The sequence below is a fragment of the Bactrocera oleae genome, chromosome 4, assembly GCF_042242935.1.
Source record: "Bactrocera oleae isolate idBacOlea1 chromosome 4, idBacOlea1, whole genome shotgun sequence".
NCBI lineage: Eukaryota > Metazoa > Arthropoda > Insecta > Diptera > Tephritidae > Bactrocera > Bactrocera oleae.
In genome coordinates this window covers 7,444,309-7,457,974 of record NC_091538.1, presented here as the reverse complement: position 1 = coordinate 7,457,974, position 13,666 = coordinate 7,444,309, and the positions used below count along the sequence as shown (strand labels likewise).

General features: G+C 34.2%; 1 protein-coding gene across 6 annotated transcripts in view; it reads left to right on the top strand.

The window, feature by feature from the left end:
- The window catches only part of side-VIII (sidestep VIII), a 212,520-nt gene that overhangs the window by 181,006 nt on the left and 17,848 nt on the right, over positions 1 to 13,666 (top strand). For 4 of the 6 annotated variants that reach the window (XM_036374846.2, XM_036374848.2, XM_036374844.2 and 1 more), the window contains 6 exons: positions 4,800 to 5,014; positions 6,740 to 6,821; positions 8,868 to 9,027; positions 9,643 to 9,779; positions 12,168 to 12,293; positions 13,281 to 13,601. In XM_036374846.2, the coding sequence (XP_036230739.1) occupies positions 4,800 to 5,014; positions 6,740 to 6,821; positions 8,868 to 9,027; positions 9,643 to 9,779; positions 12,168 to 12,293; positions 13,281 to 13,601 (1,041 nt within the window). The remainder of the gene's footprint in view (positions 1 to 4,799; positions 5,015 to 6,739; positions 6,822 to 8,867; positions 9,028 to 9,642; positions 9,780 to 12,167; positions 12,294 to 13,280; positions 13,602 to 13,666) is intronic. The other 2 variants (XM_036374847.2, XM_070108084.1) reach the window with 1 other exon arrangement.

Below are 13,666 nucleotides of genomic sequence, written 5' to 3'. Positions count from 1 at the left end.
GTACTAGGAAATTCATATATCATACTCGATTCATACCAATTCGTGCTTATATAAATATGGTATACAGTTGTTGTGTACAGCTATAAACACAATAGTAATGCAAATAATAATAGTAATTGAAGTAATTTATTTCTGCTAACAATAATTTGCACTATAATTTACTCAGTGCATTGAAGAAGAAATAGCACAAGAAGAAGCATTGCAATGACAGCTATTTAGTTATTTTTTGTTTTTGTTCTTTTAAGCTCTTGTATTTATTTACACATATATATTATATACATATAAATAAATGCTTGTATTCGCTTAATTAAACGAGCGTGGCCAATTAATTGTTGAATTTTAACGTTATAGACGTTTAGAGAAGCTACAAAATTGCCGTGCAGGCGGCAACGATGCCTTAAATTAAATGAAAGTTTCAATTTCCCATTGTTTTAGGTGTATAAAAATTAATTGTGCATTGCATATAAAATACCTAGGCACTAAATAAATATGTATAAAGATATATACAGATCGTGAACCAACTATCTCTGTAAATGCGAAATAACAGCGCTGCATAGCGATAACTGTGAAAATGCCGAGACAAATGCGAAATTATGCATGGTCAAGTGAAGTCTCTAATATTTACAGTGAAGTCTATAATACAAAAATACATAGATAGATATAGGTATGTGTCCAATGCATGTAAGTACATATATAATTTATATAAATATATCTGAATAGATATTAATATATGCATATATATATACCCACTTTTGCAGCAATTGTAGCTGCCGCTTTATCATGCATGACTCTTGAAATTAAACTAAATAATGCAGCATTTAGCAGCAGTTAGTTCTTAGTATTGCTGTTGCTGTTGTTGTCACAGTAAATGTTGTGCTAAGTAAGGGCCTACGACTAGTACAACCAGTCGAAATTAGTTTATAATCCTCAACAGCGTATGTGTGTGCGTTTCTTGTCACATACTCGTGAGCTAACGTCGCTTGCATGCAAACTATCAAATTACACTAGTTAACAAAACGAAAATTTCTGAATATTTTCAATGCACGCTAATATGAATGTAATTAAAAAAAGTACGTTAATCCATAAATTAAAGGAAAAGAAATTGCAACCAAATTTTTTTCAGAATATTAGGAAAGCATAACAAGTATATTTTTTCTGAGTACAGCTGCATGTACAGCGTCTACCAGTAGGAATGAAGTGATTTTGACAACGCGTGGCGGCCATGTTTGTTTACAGATTTATGCAGCTTTCGAATGTATTCATGTGAAAACCAAGACATCAAATTGGTGTCAGCTTTCTAATGAATGTCAAAACCCACATATCAAACGAGTGCCAGCTGTGTTCAATGGCAGCAGTCAAACGGTTGTCAGATTGACGTCAGGTGACAGTTGTCAAATGAATGTCAGTTATTTCTTATGGAACAACTGCAACTTTTTCTTTTCCGGTATCTAGGCTGCTACGAACCACACTTATAACATCAGTAGTTTAAAAACTGTGTTGACCAGTGTAAAACTGCAATTGCAATTTACTGTTAGTTTGGATTATCCTAGTGTTAATACATGCTGTTGTCTGTGCACTTGCATAGCTTTAACTTGCGCACAAGCGATCTTCTCATTTGCAAGATTCAATGTTGTTTTGTCTGGCGCTGTTCGCTTGCCGGTTGGACTTAGAAGCTGGTGCTGCAATTTGAGGCAGTTTGTCTGCACTATAGTGATACAAATACAAATACTTGTACAAATATATATATTTATATATGTTTTGTCCGGCTTCCAGTTTTGCCAAATTGTTTGTCGTATCCTTATTTGGCCTTTGCTCGTGTTGTAGACAATTTAGTTTGAATATTTTAAATTGTTTTCATGTTCGAATTTCGCACACACCTATTGATATCACATATTGTTACATATGTCTACTATGTGTGCATGTGTAGTGCAAATATTTCGCATGCAAGGATTTCGAATTGTAGCCTTATGCTTACTCGCATAGTTACAATCGTTAAAGAGATTTGCTGCATTCAAGTTGAATGCTTGACAGCTGCAAATTGCCGTAACAATTTGTGTGTCTGCTGCAAGCAATTTACAACAACATGTGTAATTGTACTTGTCAAGAAATTGAAATAGTTAAAAATCGCAGTAAATGAATTTGATGGCGAAGAATTTGTAACATATTTCTCGAATAGCTCGACTAATTGAAGTTATGTGATGCTAAGAAGGTACTCCAAAATTTGGGGCACACTTCTAAGCTGTATAAGTGGAGTCCAGATAAGCTTTTAAAGAAATTTATTTAGTTAGAGATTATTATAATCTTTTGTAACGTGGGTATTTCTTCCTATTTAACGAGGTAGGATCGCGCTGCTCTTTTGATGGCCATATATACAGCTGCTAATGTGTTGATGACTTCGGAAGCTCACAAGATATTCCGAATTGGTTTAGATGTCCTTAACACCAATAACTTTAGAACTATGAAGACGGAGGTTATTCAATTAATTTTAATTATAATAGATATTTTTATTCATGAGGTATTCACCTTAATGTACCTGTGTTTCCAAAGGTCAACTGAGGATGTTTAATAACCATAATCTCATACAGCAGATATACAGCTTCCACGTTCAATCTGAAGACAATTTAACATCAGTTTGATAGCTGACATATGCCGTTAGTTTGACAAGTGTCATATGACGTCAGTCTGACAACCAATTGTCATTTGGCTTATGACATCCTCTTGACATCTGGTTTTTGACATCCGCTTGATAGCTGCCAACTGATGTTCACTTGACAACTGTTATCTGACAGTTAATTGATATTTATCTTATGACATCCATTAGACATCTGCTTTTTGACATCCTTTTATATCTGCCATCTGACATCAATCTGATGTCCGTTTTACAGCTGCTATTTGACTTCCATTCGACAGCTGACACCCATTTGATATCTGGGTTTTGTCATTCGGTGGACAGCTGCCATCGAACGTCAATCTGACTTAGGTTTGAAGACTGTCACTTGAGATCCCTTTGACATCCGTTTGACAGCACCAAACTGTCATGAGTTTGACAGATACCATTTGGCATACCTATAGAAACTGTCATCGGACGTGAATTTGTCATCTGTATGGCAGAATGCTCTCAATTCTTATATAGTCGCTAGAAGCAAATACTTACTCAGATTAGAAGAAAACTGAATTTCAAAGTTTCTTGTCGATATTGAAGTCAAAAATGGTTTTTAGACATAAAACCTCGCATATATTTAGTCCACAAAACCAACTTAACCTCACTTTTGACACCAAGTTCAAGTATACTCATAGCAATCTTTTGAATACAGCTTTACACACGACCACTCAAATTGAAACCGATTTACGAAGAATATACAAACATACATGCAAATAATCGATCAATGAAGGAAAAATCATATACAATTATGTCAACACCAAGCACTGTTTGAAGTCTTTTCAAATAAACCAACTCTTCACTTGAGCAAAGTATTATTATATATATCAGTATGTATCTCGATAAATACCCATATAACTGTAAAAATATAAAGCTCGTTGTATAAGGAGCTTAATATTCTTATTAACTACTTCCGCTAGCAAGTAAGTGACGAAAGTTTTCGTGATTGTGTGTGTGTGTGGTAAATTAAAATTGCCTATCCAGTGAAAAATCATTTTAAAAAGTCAATCCATCATTCAATGACAGACTTAAAATTAAAATAATGCCCAGTTGAAGACGAATAAAGGCTATAAGAAAGCAACGAAAGGCACAAAGTAAAAGCAAGGCGATAAAAGGCAGCATTTTTTCATTGATTTTTTTTTTCGCATTTAAGGCGAAATTAAACTTGAGTCAATGTTTTCATTTAATTATGCAAATGTTGGGCCGCATGTGGGCTACATGTTGGCACTCCAGTGCCGCCAAAAGAGTTGGAGTTATGGAATTATCGTCGTAGCCACTATTAAGCACACAAGTGAATGCATTTACAGGCATGAAAATTACTCACACGCTAGCATAAGCTACGAGCGGTGACTGATAACTTCGTGAAGTTGCGATTTTGGGTACATATATATGCCTATTCATGCACAAAGCAAGTGTTTGTCCGCTAAGCAGGAGAATTGATAGAGAAACGCTTTAGGTGCATGTCTTTGCTAAAATACGCCTAGTTGTAGGCAACATTTAAAATTGATTACTAGAAAATATGGCCAAATTCCATAGAAAAATGTTTGGGTCATTGCACATGGACGATCCATGGCCATTCAGCATGAGTGAGTCGTTTACATTTCTATATATAATATAAAAGAAGAAATTTTTAGCGTGCCTATAAAAAAAGTCTCCATAGACCACAGTCTTGTCATATATTATATTACTGCTGGTATGGTTTTTTCAATTAGACACAAATAAGCTCAAAATCGTTGTAGCTTTCGTAGGCTATACTCTATTCTGTGAATTTGAATAGAGAGCATTATGATTTATAATTGCCGTTTCTAAAAAACTGCGGCTTCATTTCTTAGGTAAACCAGTTATTTAAACTAACAATTTAAGTCGAAACTTAGAATTTTTAAAAGAGCGAAGTGGACAGAGGTAAAATCAAATCGATAGATGAGGCGCTAAGAACTCACTTACCGTAACAACTTATAGATATAGAGCGTTGCCTATATTTAGGATTAAAGTTTTTATCTACTCATATACCAGCATTTAAGCAACACTCCGCGTTCTAACATAAACATACACACATATGCACATATTTCAATTGCAGCATGTCACTTAAAATGCCTGTTGTTTTAACGCTTTACTGCGTCACTCTGTTCTTCTTTCACAGTTGCGCCCGTCTGCCGGCCCGGTCAACGTTTCGCCTACAGTTCCGCACGACAAGAGACGGTTAAAATTGCCTGCGAAATCGAGGCAAATCCAATGGAGGCGACATACAGCTGGAAATTCAATGCAACACACGGCGAGACAATCGACATACCAGCATCACAAATCGCTGTGGACCGTGGACGCAGCATAGCGCACTACACGCCCATGACGGAAAATGTAAGTGCGCAAAGAAAGCGTGGCAAGACGCGGTTATTGTTGTTATTATGCACATAGTGGTCGACATCTATGTGTTGAAGAGTTGTAAAATTGTAAAGTTGAAAATAACAAAGCTTACTGTCGACTACAGACAGACTGACTGGTTGGTTGTGTGACTAAGTGAATGACTGACTAGTTTACTGAGTGGCCGACTGACTAGTTTACTGAGTGGCCGTCTGACTAGTTTTCTAAGCGACCATTTGACTGATTTACCGAATGAATGACTGACTGGTAAACTGAATGAATGACTGACTAGCATGCTGAGTGTATGAGTAAAGTGACCGTCTGCTGAGTGCGCTGTGAGTTCAACTCTACTCCGTATTTGAGTTGATCGAATGTCAGTGGCATGAATTATGATGTGTTGCCTGTGTCATGCCACTGCTGTCGTTGTGAAATGCTTTGTAGCCGTCACGTGACTTCCGCACCTTCCAACACACGCACACAGACTCTTACGTTGCATATTAGGGTGTACGTTATTTCCAAAGTTGATTTTTTTTTTTTTTGGAATTGGAAACTTAATTTTTGCTTTAACAAAAGTATTCAACGCAAAAATTCTCTTTATTTTCAATTGAAACCGTACCTAACTCATATTTCTTTTAGCATGTATTTAACATGAAACTATTTCGATATTTTGCATTAAAAATGTATCTCCAAAGTAAATAAATTTTCAACTTTGAAGAGGCAGTATTAAATTACAAAAGTTTTCATTCGACTAAAATGTTTTAATAATTTTTTCCATAAACCACACCTTTAAAAGTTATATGCAGTTAAAGCTATATAACAAATGTACTGAGCTTTCATACAAGTGACTTACTCTGTGTTGCTCATACGACATGGTATACGGTATGCTTGATGTATAACTTTAACTGAGCATAACTGACAAAGAAGTGGCTTATGAAAAAAAAATCACTTTAAACAGTTATGTAGAGCGGAAGGTATTGCGCTAGAATATTATTTTTTCAAGTTTGTAGGTTTATTTGTTTAATGCAAACTCAAAAAATGTCATGTAAAATATATGGGAAAAATGAAAAAAGATTTGAGCGCATTTTAAAATGAAAATAAATAGCTTGTTTACGTTGGATCATATTTATAGAGCAAAAACTTAAATTTTAGGCGGCATTTGCGAAAAAAAATCTAAAAAATCCAACTTGAGATATTACGCACACCCTAATGTATATGTAAGCACCTATATGGACGGCAGCCAGCTTTCACGACACACGCATGCATTTATGCGCAAGCGTGTGTCGCCTCTACGATAAATCATCAATTTTCCAATAGATTCGCATAATTTTCCAACTGAATTGCGGTTTTGAATTCGCAATGAACCTGCAACGGCAGCTACCAAGCGACAATAACAATGCGGCACACAAAAGGGGTCAACGTTAGCCAGCTACCAGCCGTCAATTTGCTTAGCCTAAGGTCGTTAGGCGTCGCACTATACGTTATTTGTGCACGGCACTGACATGCAAATGTCCTGTCACAAATACACATATATATGCATATATACAGACACATATAGTATGGCATGCATCAGGCAGGCGTACCAATAAATTTTGCACTATTTTCTCGCAATTTGCCTTTACAGCCGTTTTATGTTAACTAACTTGTTGTTTTTGTGTTTTCCTTTTCTTTTTATTTTTTCTTCTTTTCACGCTCTTCCCTTTTCGTTTCGTCTCTTCTTTACAGGACTATGGCACGTTGCTCTGTTGGGCTAGCAACGAAATTGGCGATCAGAGTGAACCGTGTGTTTACACCGTGCTGCCAGCAGGTGAGTGTGAACAAACATTAACAAGAACAACAATACGGTGTAGCAAGTGTGAAAATACTTAACACGCGTGCGAAGCAGGAAAAAAACAAAACTGAATTGAAATGTGTGAAAGACGCAAGTGCAGTTAAGGTTGTAGTGGTTTTTGTTGTTGTTGTAGTTGTTATGGCAATGCCGTAAAAAAAATTGGTTACACCCTGCGCTAATAATGACGCGCCATATTCGTTTGTGTTGGCGCCACAGTGTCACCTGTGCCACTTGCAACATGTCAATGGCGCTGACGGCAGCCAGACTTTTTTTTTCGAAACTTTCCATCATAAAGGTTATGCTATGATAGAATTTGTATAATTTTTTTACGTTTGCTAAACCAGAAATGGCGCACATTATGCATGTACGCCTCTTAACTGGCTTTTAGTGTTTGCCACAGTTGTAAGCAAATATTTGAATATCTTTTGAAAAACAAAAATTTTACAAAGTTTAAACAGCTTGAAATTTTTTATTTCTATAAAAAGTAATAACAAAATTAAAAAAAAATTGTTAGGTGGCAACACTACTCAGAACAGTTTTATGATGTTTGTTGCCTAAAAGGCGACGTCTGAGACCCTTTAAAGTATACCTATATATAAATGATCAGCGTGACGAGCTTAGTCGCTTTAGCCAGGCTCGTGCGTATATACGAGAACTAGTCTCTTAGTTTTTGAGATATCGATCTGAAATTTTGCACACGTCATTTTCTCCCCAAGCAGCTGCATATTTGTCGGAACTGCCGATTTCGAAATACTATAGCATATAGCTGCCATACAAACTGAACGTTCAGAATGAAGTGCTTGTATGGAAAGCTTTTTCATTTGACGATATTTCTTCAAGAAATATGCCATAGGTTATTGCTTAGTGCAACGCTATAATCTCTGAATGTATTATTTAGATCGCATCACTATAGGATAAAGCTGTCATATAAACTGATCGATCCAAATCAAGTTCTTGTATGAAAAATTTTTCGATTTAACAAGATATCGTCACGAAATTTGCATTGCATAGTTGCAAAAATCTGCGCTACAATCTCTGAAGAAATTATTCAGATAGATACTGGTCCTAATGGCTTATAGCTGCCATACAAACTGATCGAAAAATCTGAGCTGAGTAATTACTTTGCTCCATTTTGTTGCTTTAGCTACAAAAAAAAAATCTGCAGCTTCTCCTAAGGAATGCTATTAAGTTAACAGTTCCTGGACAGATATAAATATGGGTCTACACCGTCTACGTAGAGCTGACAGTTTACAGAACCGTATCATAGTATTGGTTATGTTTACAGTTACATGAGCTTATTTCTGTGCACATTTCGAGAGAGCAATTTTAGTCACATAAAATCCTCATCTAGCATCAAGTTTTGTTTCGCAGCGACCTGATCGAAGTTTGATAACGAGTACCTTGCGGCTTTAGAGCTTTGCTTTCATGTTCAATTAGCAGTTAACATATTAACCAAGCGATTTTCTGACAAATAAAACACGTTTTACGCAAAAGTCGGTGAGCTCTCCGCAGTCCAATAGTCCTGCCGTCTAAAATGTTTGAAGTAGAGCACGCTGAATTGATCTTATTTCGAAAATTTATTCCTCACAGTATTGTCTTGTTAAACATACAACTAAGCCAACTGATATGAACTATTTAGAGCGTTACTGCTTTTTAAAAACGTTTGTGTAGTTATAACTTGTTCAAGCCGTTACACAAAATAAATGTGTCTAAACGTTATTTCAGTATTTTTGACTCAAACATTCACTCAGCCGCGTTGTGGCAAATAACTAAAGACCACATCTTTTTGTCTCTCAAGCGTTTTTTCCGACACAGCTTTTTTAGATTAGCGTCAAATGACAAAGTTTTGTTCGCCAGCGTTTTGTATTCAAATTGCAAGCGTATTCAAAACACATAGCAAACTACTCGTTTCTTTTTTTCTGCCTCAGCAATATGCATTTCATGCCTAAAAACAAAACTCGAGAAAAACAATCACAAACAGCAAAAACAATTTCACAGCAAAACTTTTTTTCCACTTCACAGGCGAACCGGATCCATTGGTTAACTGCACGCTACTCAATCAAACGTCGACCGGCTTTCAAATTGAATGCATCGAAGGCTTCGATGGCGGTCTGCAGCAGGATTTCATAATGGAAGTGTATGTGAACGGAACGACACGCTATCCGAAAGTTTTCAGATCAAAGTGAGTAGACCACGCAACACGCTGGCGCACCAAAAACTAAACCAAAACTCAACTAAGCCACCTGCTGCAACGAACATCCTTGCCCTCTATTCCCACCCCTTCCCGCTCCATCCAACACTCAGCAATTCCAGCTATTCATGCCTAAAATTGTGTTGAATGACCACTGGCAGCTTCGCAATATACGTCCATTTGTTTGGCCTGACGCACAGCTGCCGCACTTTTGGCTGACATGCGAGCACACAGAGTGGCAAATGCAAATGCTGGCAACAATAGCAGCAACAAATCTGCGTCCTGTGACGCCGAATTTCACTTCAATTGCGGCATTTGTGTTGCTTTCCAGCATTTGTGTTCGACTTTTTTTCGATTAATTTTTCAAATCTACTATACACCATACTTTTAGCAGCTCTACTCATACGCATTACCCTTCTCTCTGTCTCTCCATTTTTTTCATTTTACGCTACGCTATGCTCGGTTGATTTTTGAATGGAATGGTTGACTTACTCTTTTTCTTCCTCTTTTTTTGTGCGCTGCTGCCATGGTTGTTACTGCTGACTACTTTTATTGCCTGCTGTCACAATTCAAATGCCTCAAATGCAACAATAACAATAACAATAGCACACCGTACTTCGAAATGCGTGGACTGGTGCCTGGCGCCGGCTACAATGTCTTCTTGGTGGCGCACAATGCGAAGGGACGCAGCAATGCAACTATTTTGCAAGTGTATACGCTCAAGGATCCGGAGAAGCAGACGGGTGAGTGATTGCACACATACATAGATAACACATATGCGTGCAATTAAATACTTTTTTGCGAAATTATACGTACACATTTATGTAGTTTTAGTTGTGAATTATCTGTTAGTGAATTATTTTCTTGGTAGCTTATTTCTGTATTTGTAGCATATTCAGGAGAATATATTATTTTTAGATTACTAAAGTGCAAAACTAAAAAAAATTATGTTTTGTTGTCTCAGAGTTTCCTTATAACATCTTATTTAAGTTTTTTTTTTAATTAATTAATATATTATTCTTTTAAATTTATTTTATTAAATTTTTAAATAATTAATATTTTTGAAATTATAAAACATAATTTCTTGAGTTTAATTATCATATGGAAATTTATGATTCTGTATATACATACCTACATATATATTATTTGGATCAATAAAATGTTAATCAAAACAAAAGTTGTATATCTTTTTTTATAAGATCTAAAACTCACAGTTCGCTTTAGATATTTTATTTAAAATTATTTAGTGTTTATTAATTAACTCTAATTTTTTCTATGAAACGTCGATTAAATAATATTTTTGTAATTATAAAATTTAATAAAAACTTGTTCCTAATTAAATTTAATTTGGTCAGAGTGAACTTAAGTTGTTCATGTTTAATTAGTAATTAAGTGGAAATTTAATAAAAGTGATAATTCACTGTTGACTTCGAGTTCATTTATACAATCTTAATTAATATATATTTTTTTAATTTATTTAATTTTTTTTTTAATTTCATTCGAGAAAAGTAAAATTTTTTAATTATAGTTAAAAAAAAATTAGCACTTACTCTAATTAAACTTAGATAATTTTATATTGTTTGAGTCCGATTGATAATTATATTATTTAAATAATTTTTCATAAATTTAGTTTCAGTGTACTTAATTTCACTTTAGTCAATTTATTTTTTTTCAATTTGATTTAATTTTCTTTAATTTAATTATTCTGTTTTGTTTAATTTATTTAACTAATTTAAAATATGTTTAGTTTAGTTTTAAATAATTTTCTTTTGCTCAGTTTAGTTTGTTTTATTTTAGTACTTTTTTCGAACTGATTTCATTAGTTTTATAACTAATTAATTTAAATAATTTTAGAGTTAATTTAATTTGAACTAAATTCTAGTTAATTCGCTTGGTAATAACTTTTATTTTTTCGGTTTATTTTTCATTTTAGCTAATAAGATTTAATTTAAATTAATTTCATTTAATTTTACTTCATATAATTCAATAAATTAATTTTTTTTATTTAATTAATAAATTAATTTTTTTTATTTTATTTATTTTTGTTTGAACTGATTGCATTTTAATTAATTGAATTACAAAAAAAAAATTGTTATATTTCAGCTAAGTTTAAATTAATTAATTAGTAAAATATAATTTCTATTAGCATTTTAATTTTGATGTTAACTTTTTAAATTTGACTTTGATTACATTTCGATTTTCATTTCTTTAGTTAAAATCTTAATTCAAACGTCCTAAGAAAAAAATTTTCAGAGAGTTTCCCACAAAAACTCTTTCCTTAAAGGTTTTATTAGGGGTTGGACAGTAACCAACTACTGGATTAACTGTGAAGCCTTGAAGAAAAATTTCTGAACTGACATCAGCTATAATATTTTGGCTACGATTGGTTTGGTGGAAGATCGATCAAACCGGAAATTTTCTAGCATTTTTTCACTTAAGTGGAATTATTTGGGATGTATAGAGAAAACTTATCATTCGCTTGTCGATTTTTATGAAGCTTAGAAAACAGGATCGGCTAAAATATTTTGGAATTCCACTTTCTAAAATAGTATAAAGTTACTTTGAATATAACAGATTTCAATTAAATCTCCCCTGGCAATGCAGTAAATATGAGATCTTTTTTAAAATATATACCAGTTAGTTAACCAAATCTTACCTAAATTATTGTATATAATTTATTTTTTTTCCTTGTGCTCAGTTTTAACTGAAAGTAGACTATTAATTTCATACAGGTATGTAGTAAAATTTTTTTTTTGGGAATTGGTTATTGGAATAACTTAATCCTGGTGTCTTTTCTGGATTGTCTCTATACAATTTTGGTGCGGTATTTATAGCTTTCAGTTAGATAAAAGTTAAGCTCATGAAATAATATAAACAACTCTACAGAAAGCTGAACTACATCAATGTCCCCCTTTCCAAGGGAAAGTCGACTTCGTTTTAAAGTTTTCAGTGAGGTTGATAATCACTTGAGTTAGTAGCTACCTTGATAGTTGGGAATGCCATATTTAAGCAAGTTTATTTTTGAAATTTGACATTTTCATCTTCACTTTCATTCTTTAAATAAATTTTTGCTTTTGAATTTTTGTTTAAATATTTTTTAAATTTGTTTTTAATTTTTTTCGAATTTTTAGTCGTTATTACTTACAAAAAGGGTGACATAAATACGCCGCCACGCTTTTATGAACTAACAACTGCCACTAGTATTCTAACAACACAAATCTACAACAGTACAATAACAAAAATTAAAACAGATAAAAGTAAGAATAAAAAAATGAGTCCCCAGTGTCCAAAAAGCAAAGCATACGCATAGAAAAACCAAATATATGTATTAGGGTGGTCCTCAAGAAATCAAAAGAAATGCGTAATTTTAGTATTATCGAAATAAGATTTAATATTATCGATAAGTATGATGTGTTGCGAAAGTGGTGAAAATTATATAACATATTCAATGATATATGATATGATATTATATATTACATGTGCAGCACCTCTGCAACACACCATAACTCGCTTTCATTGGTAACAATACCCACTGTTACTACTATTGTTTTCTATTTAACCATTTTATTGCCATTAGAGGCTGTTACGAATAGATCTAAAATTAAATATGTTGATTTTTTACCGAAAATCGGTACTGTAATAATTGAAGTTATCGTTTATGAGCGTTGGAATCGTTCGGACGCGGTTAAGGTAGGTCGCAGCAGTGTTGAAATATCGATTTTTATATAATTAAAAGAAATAATTTAGAAAAGTACCGAAAGTCGGTACCACATTATTCCAAAATAACACATACTAATACTGGTAGGCATTAGTATTAGTTAAAACGCGTGAGAAGCGCTTAAAAAGCAGATAGTTCTGCCAAATATTATAAACCTATCTGTAATTTTGTTAAAATATCTACCGATTTTAGGTAAACTATGTTAAACAATTTTAATTTACTGCATCTTAGTGGAGTAATTTAACACGCTAGCGAAATATCTTCAGATATAATGTACTATCGGAATAAGCGTCGAAATTAAAGAAATTAGGCGTAACACTTTCTCCCCGCATAACAGGACCAACCTAATACTTTAAAATATATACACATTTACGCCATTGTAATAGTTGTTAAAAAAAAAAATGGTAGCCCCGCACAATATCCGCTCATCTCTAAACTACGCTTGTCCCTGAACTAATAACTGTCATCGATTTTCACCGCTACCCAATGCGTAACATCATTGTACTTCTGTGTTTTTGTTTTTCAGATCTCTCGCTCGCCTATGCGCCCGTAATCGAGGATATCCGGCCATTTCTCGGCATACTGGTCGGCATTGTGGGCAGCATATTCCTGGTGGCGCTTATCATTGTCATTATTGTTCGCATGCGCGGCTCGACGGGACGCGATCGCAATAATTACTCGCATCCAACGACGACCAGTGGGCGTGGCAATAATAATAATGGCAGCGTCAGCATTGGTACACTACACAATGGGCAATCAATACAGGATATACGCATCGGTCGGGATACCTGCCATGTGACGAGCAGTTTAGATAGCATAGACAAGAATCCGGATATAATACCGCAAGGTGGGTGGAGTACCAACAACAACACAATGCAATACACCTTACAGTTGCACAATAGTAACGGTAAT